General features: G+C 38.3%; 2 protein-coding genes and 1 long non-coding RNA gene across 5 annotated transcripts; 2 read left to right on the top strand and 1 right to left on the bottom strand.

Annotated features, from left to right (window-relative positions):
- Positions 1 to 348: 348 nt before the first annotated feature.
- On the top strand, positions 349 to 3,167 carry LOC142530305 (cation/H(+) antiporter 15-like). The gene is made up of 3 exons (XM_075636076.1): positions 349 to 698; positions 792 to 1,787; positions 1,879 to 3,167. The coding sequence occupies exons 1-3, from the start codon at positions 447 to 449 to the stop codon at positions 3,070 to 3,072; spliced, it is 2,442 nt and encodes an 813-aa protein (XP_075492191.1). The 5' UTR covers positions 349 to 446; the 3' UTR covers positions 3,073 to 3,167.
- Positions 3,168 to 5,346: 2,179 nt separating this feature from the next.
- Positions 5,347 to 7,724, bottom strand: LOC142531347 (uncharacterized). The gene is made up of 2 exons (XR_012816264.1): positions 7,595 to 7,724; positions 5,347 to 5,542 (listed from the first exon to the last, which is right to left on the bottom strand). It is a non-coding gene; the product is annotated as an uncharacterized LOC142531347 (long non-coding RNA).
- Positions 7,725 to 9,899: 2,175 nt separating this feature from the next.
- LOC142530289 (protein NUCLEAR FUSION DEFECTIVE 4-like) lies at positions 9,900 to 12,019 on the top strand. 3 transcript variants are annotated; one of them, XM_075636048.1, is made up of 3 exons: positions 9,900 to 10,029; positions 10,118 to 10,409; positions 10,562 to 12,019. In XM_075636048.1, the coding sequence occupies exons 2-3, from the start codon at positions 10,140 to 10,142 to the stop codon at positions 11,927 to 11,929; spliced, it is 1,638 nt and encodes a 545-aa protein (XP_075492163.1). In that variant the 5' UTR covers positions 9,900 to 10,029; positions 10,118 to 10,139; the 3' UTR covers positions 11,930 to 12,019. The 3 variants fall into 3 exon arrangements, with proteins under 3 accessions (XP_075492163.1, XP_075492162.1, XP_075492164.1); XM_075636047.1 differs by having other exon boundaries at positions 9,900 to 10,409; XM_075636049.1 differs by having other exon boundaries at positions 9,900 to 10,409; positions 10,584 to 12,019.
- The last annotated feature ends 138 nt before the right edge of the window (positions 12,020 to 12,157 follow it).

Raw genomic sequence — 12,157 nt, forward strand, 5'->3', positions numbered from 1 at the left:
GCATGGAAACCGTTGGTTTGGCTACAATATTTTGTTCACGTGCAGAACATTGTGAAAATGACATAAATTTTATTTATAATATTTTTTATTTTATGGTAAAAAAACTTCAAAAATAATAAATATTATATTAAAAAAATTATTTAGTTCTTTTTATTTATTTCAAATAAACGGGAAGGTGTGAGGCTAGCCAATCACCCTAACCCCGGCATTGATTTATTTTTTAAAAAAAATAAGATAACATTTTTTTTATATTTAACGTTTATTGAAAATCCTGACTATAATCTGGTTTTAATGGTCAAACTTTAGCCAATTAATGGGAGCACCTCAAATTCTTGAATTCCTCCCAACCTCACGTTGGAATTCAACCCTGTGCATGCATGCATGTGTTCATCTCTCCTTACCCCCTCCCGGCCGGCCTGTTTCTTGCAGGCGTTTGATGTCTGAAAATGGGGTCCATTGCAATGGAACCCGATGACATAGTTTCATATGCACAGATATATCATCCGCAGGAGAATCTCTCATCAATCTGCATCCCGACCGGGAGGTTTTATTCGAGGGGCATCTTCGCCAATACCAATCCTCTTGATTATTCCGTTCCTCTCATTCTGGCACAGCTCTCCCTCTCCTCCGTCTTCATTCTCTTCACCTCTCGCCTGCTCAGCCCTCTCGGCCAACCCAGCATGGTTATCCACATACTGGTAATTGATTTTGAGTTGATTACGTACTCTAGCTTGCCAGTGGGTCTATGGGATTGAAATGTTATATGGGTTGATGATGTTTTGTTCATGCAGGCTGGTTTGGCTTTGGGTCCATCGTTTTTGGGCAGGTTTGCTGGCTTTACAGAACATGTGTATCCCTATGAGAGTCTGATCCTTCTTGATGCATTTGCAGTGTTTGGTTGTATGTTCTACTTCTTCCTCATTGGAGTGCAGATGGATCCCTGGATATTGAGAAAGATTGAGAGGAAACAGATAACCATCGGGGTTTCCACCGTCGTCCTGGCATTAATGTTAAGCATCTCTGCCTCATCCATCGTATCACGGCTCAGCTATAGTCCGACGACCCCGACTCTTGGTCTGGTGGCTATCACGTCGTCTGTGCTTAGTTTTCCAATCGTAGCTCGCTACCTCACGGAATTAAAAATGGCGAATACGGAGTTTGGGAGAGTGGCCTTGACATCATCCTTGGTCAGCAATGCATTTGGCTTCTGCATCATAACCATCACTATCTTGACGCATGAAAATGGTTCAAATTCCTGGATCGAGGTTATAAAAACTATTGCAGTAGGGTCTGGCTTTCTGCTGTTGGTTGCTTTCGTGGTCCGACCCATTATTCTATGGGCATTGCAAAGAAACCCGGAGGGGGAACCCTTGAAGCAAAGCTTCATTTACATGGTGTTTGTTGGTGTTGCGATGGCTGGATTTTGCAGTAAAGCTGTCGGGCTCAACATTTTCTTTGGCCCTCTGGTTTATGGGATGGTGATACCCGCAGGCCCTCCCTTGGGATCAGCCCTCACGCAGAAGCTAGACTTCATCACTTCTTGGATCTTTATGCCTCTCTACTTCGTGAAGAACGGGCTGGTCATCGACGTATTCCAGGTTACCATTGGAGACTATTTGACAGTGCATTCTGTCATACTCATCGCCAGCATCGGCAAGTTTCTTGGAGCAACGCTCTCTTCCATTTTTGGAGGAATACCACTTAGGGAATCAGTTCAGATTGGCCTTGTGATGAATGTACAAGGTGTTCTCGAACTAGGTCTGTACAAGATGTTCAAGAGAAACAAGGTTTGGAAAATTCTATACACTCCTGCTTTAACACACACACATTATTTTGAAACCCGTTGATGATCTTGTATTAGTTGATTTGATGGCACAGGCAATAGATGAAAACACATTCGTGGTTTTGTGCGCATCAATGTTAGTTGTTACTGCTATCTGCACCAATTTGCTCAGGTACTTGTACGATCCTTTGCGGAGGCACACATTTTACAAGAGGAGAACAATGTTGGAGTTGAGGCCAGACTCCGAACTCCGGGTCTTAGCTTGCGTGCACCACCAAGAGAACGTCCCCTCGATAATCGAACTTCTTGAAAGCCTCCATCCTACAAAGCGCAGCCCCGTTGATGTGTATTTGTTACACCTTGTCGAACTTGCTGGTCGTGCTCATCCACTGCTCATTCCCCACAAATTGGAAAAAATACACTCTGCCAAGACTCACACACCGATAAGTATCATCAATGCCTTCCAAATCTTGCAGAAAAAATACCATGGAGCCATCACCGTGCATCCCTTTACTGGGATATCTCCTTATGCAAGCATGCACGATGAAGTGTGTCAGATGGCAGTGGACAGGAGGGTTTCGCTCGTGATCATTCCATTTCACCGGAGATTTAACTCAACCGCTGAATCGTCGTCGTTAGGTATCAAGATGATGAATGACAAAGTTCTCCAAATGATGCCTTGTACCACAGCCATCGTGGTCGACAGATCACCAACCATTATATCATCATCAGCCACAACAGGAGCACCGCCATCATCACACGGGGACCTATTTGGAGTCGCTGTTTTTTTCATCGGGGGCCCAGACGACCGAGAGGCACTTGCTATAGGATCAAGGATGGCGGCACAAATCAACATCCACTTGACCATATATCGGCTAATCCTCAGGGACGAGGCAATCAGTATTGATATCGAGGATACAAACATGGAAAAGAAGTTGGACAACGAAGTTATGAATGAGATATTGGCGAAATCGCGATATGATAGTGATCAGAGGGTGAGTTATGTAGAAGAAGTGGTGAGAGATGGGACCGGGACAGTCGCGCTGATTCGATCCATAGAGAACGAGCACGAGACCATAATAGTTGGGAGACGACACGACACGAAATCCCCACTGTTGGGAGGCCTTTCAGATTGGAGTGAGGATTCGGAACTGGGAACAATAGGAGACATGTTTGCTTTGGTAGATTCAAATGCTACTTCAACCATCCTTGTGATTAAAAACCACATCACCCATTCATTATCTAACAAGTTTACAATGGAAGAAATTGGAAGAACAGATACTATGTAACTTTATTCAATTCACTCGTTCTTTGTAATACTGATCATGTAGTTTTCTACTGTAGAATACACGTTTCTGTTATTGTTTCGTTTAGATCCTCGAAAAAAAAAACACACAAAACTAGCGGATTTCAATTTTTTTGTCGGTTTAGTTCAATTTATCTTGCCAAAAATTTGTGTGAGACAGTCTCACGGATCGTATTTTGTGAGACGGATCTCTTATTTGAGTCATCCATTAAAAATTATTATTTTTTATGCTAAAATATTACTTTTTATTGTGAATATCGGTAGGATTTATCCGTCTCATAGATAAAAATTCGTGAGACCATGTCACAAAAGAGACGTATTCATCTATCTGAGCATCATCATTGTCAGAATATTTTTATGTAAAATCAAGAATAGACTCATATGTCTGGACCAATCATAATATAAGTGAATCTGATAATTATATACATATATATTATGTTATATTATACTATATTATTATATTACATTATACTGGATAAACAATACAGAATAAAATGATCATTCATATTATTCATAATTTTAAAAACAAAATATTATTATAATACACCATAATTTTATAAATAACAAAAAACTATACTACTTAAATAACCATTTGACTGCTGATAACTCTCTTTAATTTTTTTTTTACGAAATTTATTTAATGCTAAATATTAATCGCACGCCGTCAATAGTATTATTCACGGCATGCATATATATTATTAACACGCTGCGGAAAATGGGTGTATTATTAACGGCGTGCTTTTATTGTGCGCTGTTAAAAGTAAATCATTTTTTTAAAAAAAATCGTGTTTAAACATTAACGGCGTACATTAATCGCACGCCGTTAATAGTATTATTTACGGCGTACATATTTAATGCACGCTGCGAAAAATGGTTGCGAACATTACTAAAACCGTCGTCGAGTTAAATCGACGACGGTTTTTTAACCCGTCGCTATATGTAGCGACGGTTTTTAATAATTCGTCGCCGATTTAAAACACCGTCGCTTGTAGCGACAGTTACTTATAAACCGTCGCTAATAGCCGCGACAATTTAATTAAAGACCGTCGCTATTAGCGACTGTTATATATTAACCGTTGCTATTAGCGACGGTTTAATTGACAACCGTCGCTAATAGGCGCAAATTGCCTATAAATATCCAATTTTCGTTTCATTTTTCCTCCACACCACTTCACAACACTTAAAATTTTTATCTTTTAAAAGATTTTAGTTTCGATTTAGATACGTTTTTTTGTTTAAATTTTTGATTAATTTTTTAACTGTTAGTTAAGATCATGAGTATTGTTAATTAAAATTATTAAAATATAAAAGTAATTTTTTTTATTTTTACGAAAAATTTAGCGACGGTTTAACCGTCGAAAATTGTAGCGACAGTTTCGTAACCGTCGCTAAAGTTTGACGATCGTCGCTAAGTAGCAACGGCTTCTTCGGTTTCAACCGTCACCAATTAGCGACGGTTTTGTCATAAAACTTCACTAATGTTAGATGTTCTATGAATATTAACGGCGTACGTTGCACGCTGCGGATAGTTGTATTAACGGCATGCATATGCACGCCGTGGATAAAAGTATTAACAGCGTGCACATGTACGCCGCGGATAATCTTGAACTTTCAACAGCTTGCAACTTTGCAGCGTGCAATGTGCGCTGCGGAAAGAGAATTTGCACGCTGCGAAAACCGATTTTTGTTGTAGTGATTATCTTTCAATTTTATTCATTTTTCATTAGAAGTGTTGACTTACATTCATCAATGTCATTCATTCCACACTATATCAGTTTTACATTGATTTCACATTAGTATCATATTTGAAAAAAATATCTATGAAAAAAAATAAAATATAACTTACGAGAACCCAAACTTTCAGAAGAACTAATAATTCCAGCAATAGCTACCATTTTTCAACAGCTAGCAAATTTAGCAACTGATAATTCTTTTTCGGCAGACAAAATTCAGTAGCAGCAAAAAAAAATTTGCCGCAGCAAGCAATGTACAACAACAAACATGTTTTTAGCAGTAGCTAGCTTTTGCAACAACTGACCATTTCAACGGACGAAAATTCAGTATCTGAAATCCATCAGACCATATCAACAGTCAACTGCTGATTCTGATCCAAACCCATTATTGAAGCATTAATGTGACGTCTAACTCATTTTTTTAAATTCTACTGGACATTTTTTTTATATAAAAGCCCACATTTTCCAAATAACATTTAAAAATAATCTTAATAATTTGACAGTAAAAATAGCGCAGTTTAAAATAACCAAACTCATCCAAAATCATATATAAACATAAACGAGTAAAAAATCTTAAAATCATTAATGTGTAAAAATGTTTATCTCCTTTCAATCTCATAAATCATAATGCGGAAAACGTGTGGTCCTCGGGTCGTGTCACCGCACCAGATCTGCCTACTCAGAGTTCGGCACCTCCAGTCTCCTCGTCATTAAGCTCACCTGCATCACACACGCCTAGTGAGTCTAAAGACTCAGCACATCTGTACCAGGAATAACAAGTACATATACAGGCACACAACAGTGAAAAATATCATACTCAACATATCTTTCATTAACTTAAAAACATGAACATAAATATGTCGTATAAAATCATGTCGTGTCAAATCATGTCATCTCATATCATCATATACGTGTCAAAACATGTCATCTCATGTTATCATATACGTAAACGTGTCGTGTAAAATCATATCGTATTAATGCATGTCATCATATACGTATACATTTTCTTTTTTAATTGAATTCAGTTCATTAGTTGTGACTTTCGTATCAGCTCTATCGATGGATCCATCTACATGTAACCGTGGTACCCGGCGGCGAGGGACATCAGCGACAGCATTACCCATCCACTGAGCTCGGGCCTCAGCTCATCATATCTCATATCATCGTATACATATATATCGTCAGTCACAACCAAATCTCATCCTTCAAAATAGCATCATAATCATCACTTAATAAAAACATGTATATATGTAACTTTTCCTTTAAACCAAGCATGCACCGTATTTATCATAATTGCGTAAAAATCGTAAACATGATGCATAAACATTTAAAAACATGATAGAAATGTGCTCAGGACGCTGCCAGGACCAAAATCTCACCCCGGGTGCAAAATGACCATTTTGCCCCTGGAAACCCAAAATTTTTGTTTTGCCCCTAGACGTAAAATTTCACTTCTTTGATATTTTCTTAATTCCATTGACTCTAACATGTCCCAAATCATTATTTAAGCCTACATGAATTTTTCCATATTTATATTTGGCTTAAATCGATGACTTATAAATTAATATTTAACTATAACATATTAATGCGTTTTAATCCCGAATTAAACCAAACCTTAGCATAAAATTCCCAAATTAAAAACTTAGACTTCTAGTAATTATTTGAGCTTAAATAGAATTTCTCATAATTTTATTAAGCTTAAATCTAGGCGTTTCAATTAATTCTTTAATTAACGTTTCGTGCGGCGACTAAATCCCAGATAAATCCAAAACTCATTATTTTGATCCGAAGCTTACCAAACTCCTAAAAATGTCCCAAAATATATATAAAAGCATCCCTAGACGTAAACTAAAGTTCATTTCATAACTTAACCGAATTGTTTTAAAACTTGGACCGGTATCCCGGTTTTAACCCGAATCGACTCGAAACTTAACCGAATTTTCCCAAAATTTTAACCATACCCAGTACACATCTAAAAGACCCTAAAATCACCAAAATCAGACCCTTAACTTTCGAATAAATCCCTGAAATGCTGCTGGGAATTACGGCACTTTCCTATTCTACATATCCTAAATGGCACTACTTTCCATGTTATGCTCCTAGCCCCAACACTGATGGTTCCAGCTGCGGCTCGAGCCCTCCTAGACCACACTAGCCCCAACACCGATGGTTCCAGCTGCGGCTCGAGCCCTCCTAGACCACACTAGCCCCCCTACTGGTCCTACTCAACCCGTGGAACCAGCCCCATGCAGCCCGAACGTGCGTACAACCGAGTGGAAGCAAACCTCTCCAAATCTGCGGCCACCCTCTATCAAACCAAGCCCCTCGATTCTTCTTGCAGGACGAGACCAACCGCTCCCAGCCATCTCCCAGACCTTCCACGGACCCAAGAGGATCAGATTCTAGGCTGGGATCAAGCCATTCACAGCCGGCTCCCCCTCGAGACTCGATCTAGCCCGTACAACCCTCAAACGCTACAACTCGACCGGATCTGCTCCTCCCTAGGCTAGATCTCGAGTACTCCTACTCGTCTCCAGCACTTAGATCTCGGCTCTCTCATCCTCACCAGCCCCTAAACGTCAAACGTTGGCAGCCCCTTGCACATCATAGAGCAAAACGTGAGTAACATTTAAAAGAAATGCATGCCATGGATGAAAACCGAAAAGAATTCTTCCTACTCATGGACCGATCAGATAATTTCATGCATCTTACACACATTAGATATATATATATATTACGTGAATGATGCAGCAAAGGTGATACAAAGCATGCCTTATGATGTTTGGAGAGCAAGAACGAAGCGAAGGAACCGGGGAGATGTTTTTCTTTTGCAAACCAAGAGAGGACCGAAACCTTCAGCTGCTGAGTTCTGAAACCGAAGATAATGAATTCTGAATGAGGGTGTCGGCTGTTGGGGGAGGGTGATAATGGGTGTAGTAGGGTCAAATAGGAATTATTTAAAATAGTTAACAATTAAGTTAATGGATCCTTATTTTAAATTAAAAGGAATTAAAAGAGTTTTAAGCCCAATCAACTTAAAAGTAGGACTATTAAATCCAAACATAATCCCGAAAAATATTTCATGTTGGAAAGATTTTGAAAATATTAGCCGAACCCTCAAAAAATCTCTCGATCCGATAAAATTTGCGTACCATTAAAATTTAAAATCATGCGAGTAAAATACCCCAAAAATCTCATTTCTTGAAAAATATCTTTAAAACATCTTATATTAATTAATAAAAATGAATCATGTAATTAAAATAATTTTCCTGAAAATTTCCCGGTCTCCGCTCCTCGTTCGTGCGCGAAATGAAACTTAAAAATCATAGTGCATGAACTTTTAAAATTTCATGAATTAAATCATATCATGCAATAATAATGCATAAAAATAATTAAACACAATTTAATAAAATAAACATATATTTTATGCTTTAAAAGAATTTAATAAATACCAAAGAAATTTAATAATTTGCATGCATGTGGTTCACGTGGACTTTCCGATTTTCGGGACGTTACAATTAAAGTCGAAGCCATGTCAGATAATGACCATTAATTGGGAGCTAACATTCAGATTTTTTCCTATAAATAACAGATGAATTTCTGAGTTGGTATTACACAAATTCTAAGCAAATCACCCAAAACTTAGAAGCAATATTTCGAGCTAAGAGAGGGAATTTTCGGGCAGTAGTCCAGTAGCATTTTCGAGCAGCAGTACAGTAGCAAGAAAATAGACCATGTTCAAGTGCCAACCGAAATTATTTTAGCAAACTGCAGTAGACTTTCTGTTTTAACTCTTGATAATCGTTTTAAAACCAACCAATATATATGTATGTATGAGTTTTGAAATCTGTATTTCTGAAGCACTAATTAATGAGAATATATATTCTGAACATGTCTGATTCTTGTTATTCTCGATTTGTGCTTCACCCTTTAGAAGATTAAAATAAAAAAATTAGCTATGAAATTCGTAATTTGTTTAGTGCTAAAATGATACATTTTATTCCGAATATATGTTGTTTCTATATTGAATATATGTATACAAGATTTCTATTGAAAATAATCTATAAGGTTGGAAAGATTTACCTCATTTATTGAGTGACAACTATATTACTCTCCACGCAAACCTCTCTCAAATAAGAATTTAAAAAAGATCGTACAGATCCAGTTCTGGTACTGTGAAGAAGAACCAATAATTGTTGCTTCTTAGTTTTGATTCTGTATAGCCACTGCATTTGTTAAACATTAGGTTATTTTGTTATATATCTAGTTTTACATTTCTTCCACTGTAAAACAATATATGAAGTTGTATAAGACAATGAAATGTTCAGTATTATTAATATATATTAGTTTTGAAGTTCTAAAATATATATATTTTAGGCTTGTTGTTCTCGAATATATGTTGGAGAGTAATGCTAATGTAGCAGCACCTCTCTTCTGATTTGTGACATAACAGTTTAAGAGAAAATTAACCACAATGAGAAAAAATAACTTTTCTAGCTCATAATTTTATCTTGGGAAAACAACATTTTTTATCCACTAAGTTTTCTCATTTTGCGCTTTAGTTCATTGACTTATCAAAATTTGATTTTTATGCATTAACTTTTAATTTCCGGAATTTCAGTGCATTTGCTGATATGGTTCCGGACACACTAGCATTTACTGGTATCACATCAATATTTTTCTATGCCACATCATCAATTTCGGTGCAAAAAAAATCAAAATTACTGTGTCAAAATTAACCAAATTTTGAATATTTAATGGATCAATATCTAAAATAGAAAAAGTTAAAAATATTTTCCCATTTACCTTTTGAATCAATCTATCAAAAGATGGATGAAACATGAAAAATTGATGTTTGGGGCCTGGAGAACTAATATAAGTTGGAATCAAGCGAAGCTGACGCTTCTCCTTTATTCAACTGATTTACTGGTTTACGCTATTTTTTCTTTATGTAAGATTATGCTACTGTTTTCAATAAATTAAGATCACATCCACCTTTATCGCCCTACCATCCAATTGCAATCGCCATTTATAGAAGGCATCAACCAAGAAAGATAAAGAACTTCTACCACCAAAATCTAAATCATATCAGATAAAAATTAATCCAAAACTTCCATGATTTTCTCCTATCTATTTTCTGGGGTTCAAGAGCGGTCATCAAAAAACCAACATTGCATTTGCAGACAACCACCTTAGAAAGCAATATGGTGGACTATAGATTCATTTAATGATGTTTTTCGAAGGATCGATGATGGGTTTTATGAAAGATGAGATTTTTTCCTTTTTTAACAACAGATGGCTCGTTTTCGTGGCCGCAATGTGGATACAATCTTGTGCGGGGATTGGATATTTGTTCGGCAGCATTTCACCGACCATCAAAAGTTGTTTAAACTATAACCAAAAGCAGGTCGCGTGGTTGGGCGTGGCCAAGGACTTGGGAGATAGCGTAGGATTCTTGGCAGGTAGTTTATCTGAGATTTTTCCATTGTGGGGTGCTCTTCTTGTTGGCGCTATTCAGAACTTTGTTGGATATGGCCTGGTTTGGCTTGTAGTCACCGGCCGAATTCCTGCTTTGCCATTATGGACGGTGAGTATCGAATTATTGATTGTAATAACATATGATTTTCTTCAAACTATTGCTCTTGATTAGACAAAAAAATGTTTCTGATAAATAAGGTTGACGCATCCCGTTATATCATGGGATACCGTTTGACTACTTTCTTGATGAATTTATTGCAGATGTGCATTCTTATATTCGTAGGAACAAATGGGGAGACATACTTTAACACAGCTGCACTAGTCTCTTGCGTGCAAAACTTCCCCAAAAACCGTGGCCCGATTGTCGGAATACTGAAGGGTTTTGCTGGTTTGGGAGGTGCAATCTTGACTCAGGTATATGCAATGATGCATTCCCCAGATCATGCTTCACTCATATTTATGGTAGCGGTCGGGCCGACGATGGTGGTCATTGGTCTAATGTTCGTGGTCAGGCCAGTTGGAGGTCACAGACAGATGAGGTCCTCGGATGGGTTCAGTTTCTCTGTCATCTACAGCATATGTCTCATCTTGGCTGCGTATCTGATGGGGGTCATGCTTGTTGAAGATCTAATTGATTTGAGCCCAACTATTATCACAAGCTTCACTGTAATTTTATTTGTTTTGTTGTTGATTCCCATTGTTATCCCCGTCACCTTAAGTTTCTCTCGGGAGCCAAGGTCGCCAGCAGAGGAGCCATTGTTACCTCAAGAGGATGTCATATTCAGCGAGATCGAAGACGAAAAGCCGAGAGGAGTGGACTTACTGCCAGCTTCGGAGAGACAAAAGAGAGTGGCTAAGCTTCAGGCAAGATTAGCCCAAGCAGCTGCAGAAGGAGCTGTGAGAATCAAGAAGCGAAGGCCGCACCGGGGGGAGGACTTCACATTGACAGAAGCACTGATAAAGGCGGACTTTTGGCTCATATTCTTCTCTCTTCTCTTAGGTTCTGGTTCCGGCTTGACGGTGATCGACAACTTGGGCCAGATGAGCCAGTCCTTAGGGTACGACAACACCCATGTATTCGTTTCCATGATCAGCATTTGGAACTTCCTCGGGCGGGTCGGTGGCGGTTACTTCTCCGAGAATATTGTCCGGGACTACGCATATCCACGGCCTGTTGCCATGGCCATTGCCCAACTTATAATGGCGATCGGACATTTCTCCTTCGCAATGGGTTGGGCGGGGGATATGTACGTCGGAACCCTTCTGGTCGGGCTCGGATACGGAGCACACTGGGCTATAGTGCCTGCTACCGCCTCCGAGATGTTTGGACTGAAGAAGTTTGGAGCATTGTACAACTTTCTAACATTAGCCAATCCGGCCGGATCATTAGTATTCTCGGGCATCATCGCCAGCAGCATATACGACAGCGAGGCGGAGAAACAAGCTCGGCACATGATCAGATCAAACACAGATGAAGCTCTAACGTGCGACGGGGCAGTCTGTTTCTTCTTGACTTCGTTGATCATGTCGGGACTTTGCATTCTTGCAGTTGTTCTGAGCATGATTCTTGTACATCGAACGAGGCCAGTGTATACTCATCTCTATGGAAAGTCCATAACTCGGAAGTAGCTATTGTTAGATTGTAGCTGTAATTTTTATATTGTTTTTTAGAATTAATGATTTTTCAAAACTGAAAGACATTGGGCTGTAAATAACATTTGATTTAACACATGTGATTGATTAAGTTGATTATGCTAAATAAACTCCTATAATCATGAAATTAAAAGTTTACTTAGGAAATATATTATCTCAGTTACGTTCACAAAAATTCTCACGAGTTGATTTCGTCAGACGATC

This window comes from Primulina tabacum, chromosome 17, assembly GCF_025594145.1.
Source record: "Primulina tabacum isolate GXHZ01 chromosome 17, ASM2559414v2, whole genome shotgun sequence".
Lineage (NCBI taxonomy): Eukaryota > Viridiplantae > Streptophyta > Magnoliopsida > Lamiales > Gesneriaceae > Primulina > Primulina tabacum.

What these genes read in the sequence shown, in the direction of transcription:
- LOC142530305 (XM_075636076.1), top strand. Translation starts at nt 447, where the DNA reads ATGGGGTCCATTGCAATGGAACCCGATGACATAGTTTCATATGCACAG. An exon ending in GCATGGTTATCCACATACTG is followed by an intron (nt 699 to 791) that starts GTAATTGATTTT and finishes TTGTTCATGCAG; the next exon opens with GCTGGTTTGGCTTTGGGTCC. An exon ending in AGATGTTCAAGAGAAACAAG is followed by an intron (nt 1,788 to 1,878) that starts GTTTGGAAAATT and finishes TTGATGGCACAG; the next exon opens with GCAATAGATGAAAACACATT.
- LOC142530289 (XM_075636047.1), top strand. Translation starts at nt 10,050, where the DNA reads ATGATGTTTTTCGAAGGATCGATGATGGGTTTTATGAAAGATGAGATT. An exon ending in CTGCTTTGCCATTATGGACG is followed by an intron (nt 10,410 to 10,561) that starts GTGAGTATCGAA and finishes AATTTATTGCAG; the next exon opens with ATGTGCATTCTTATATTCGT.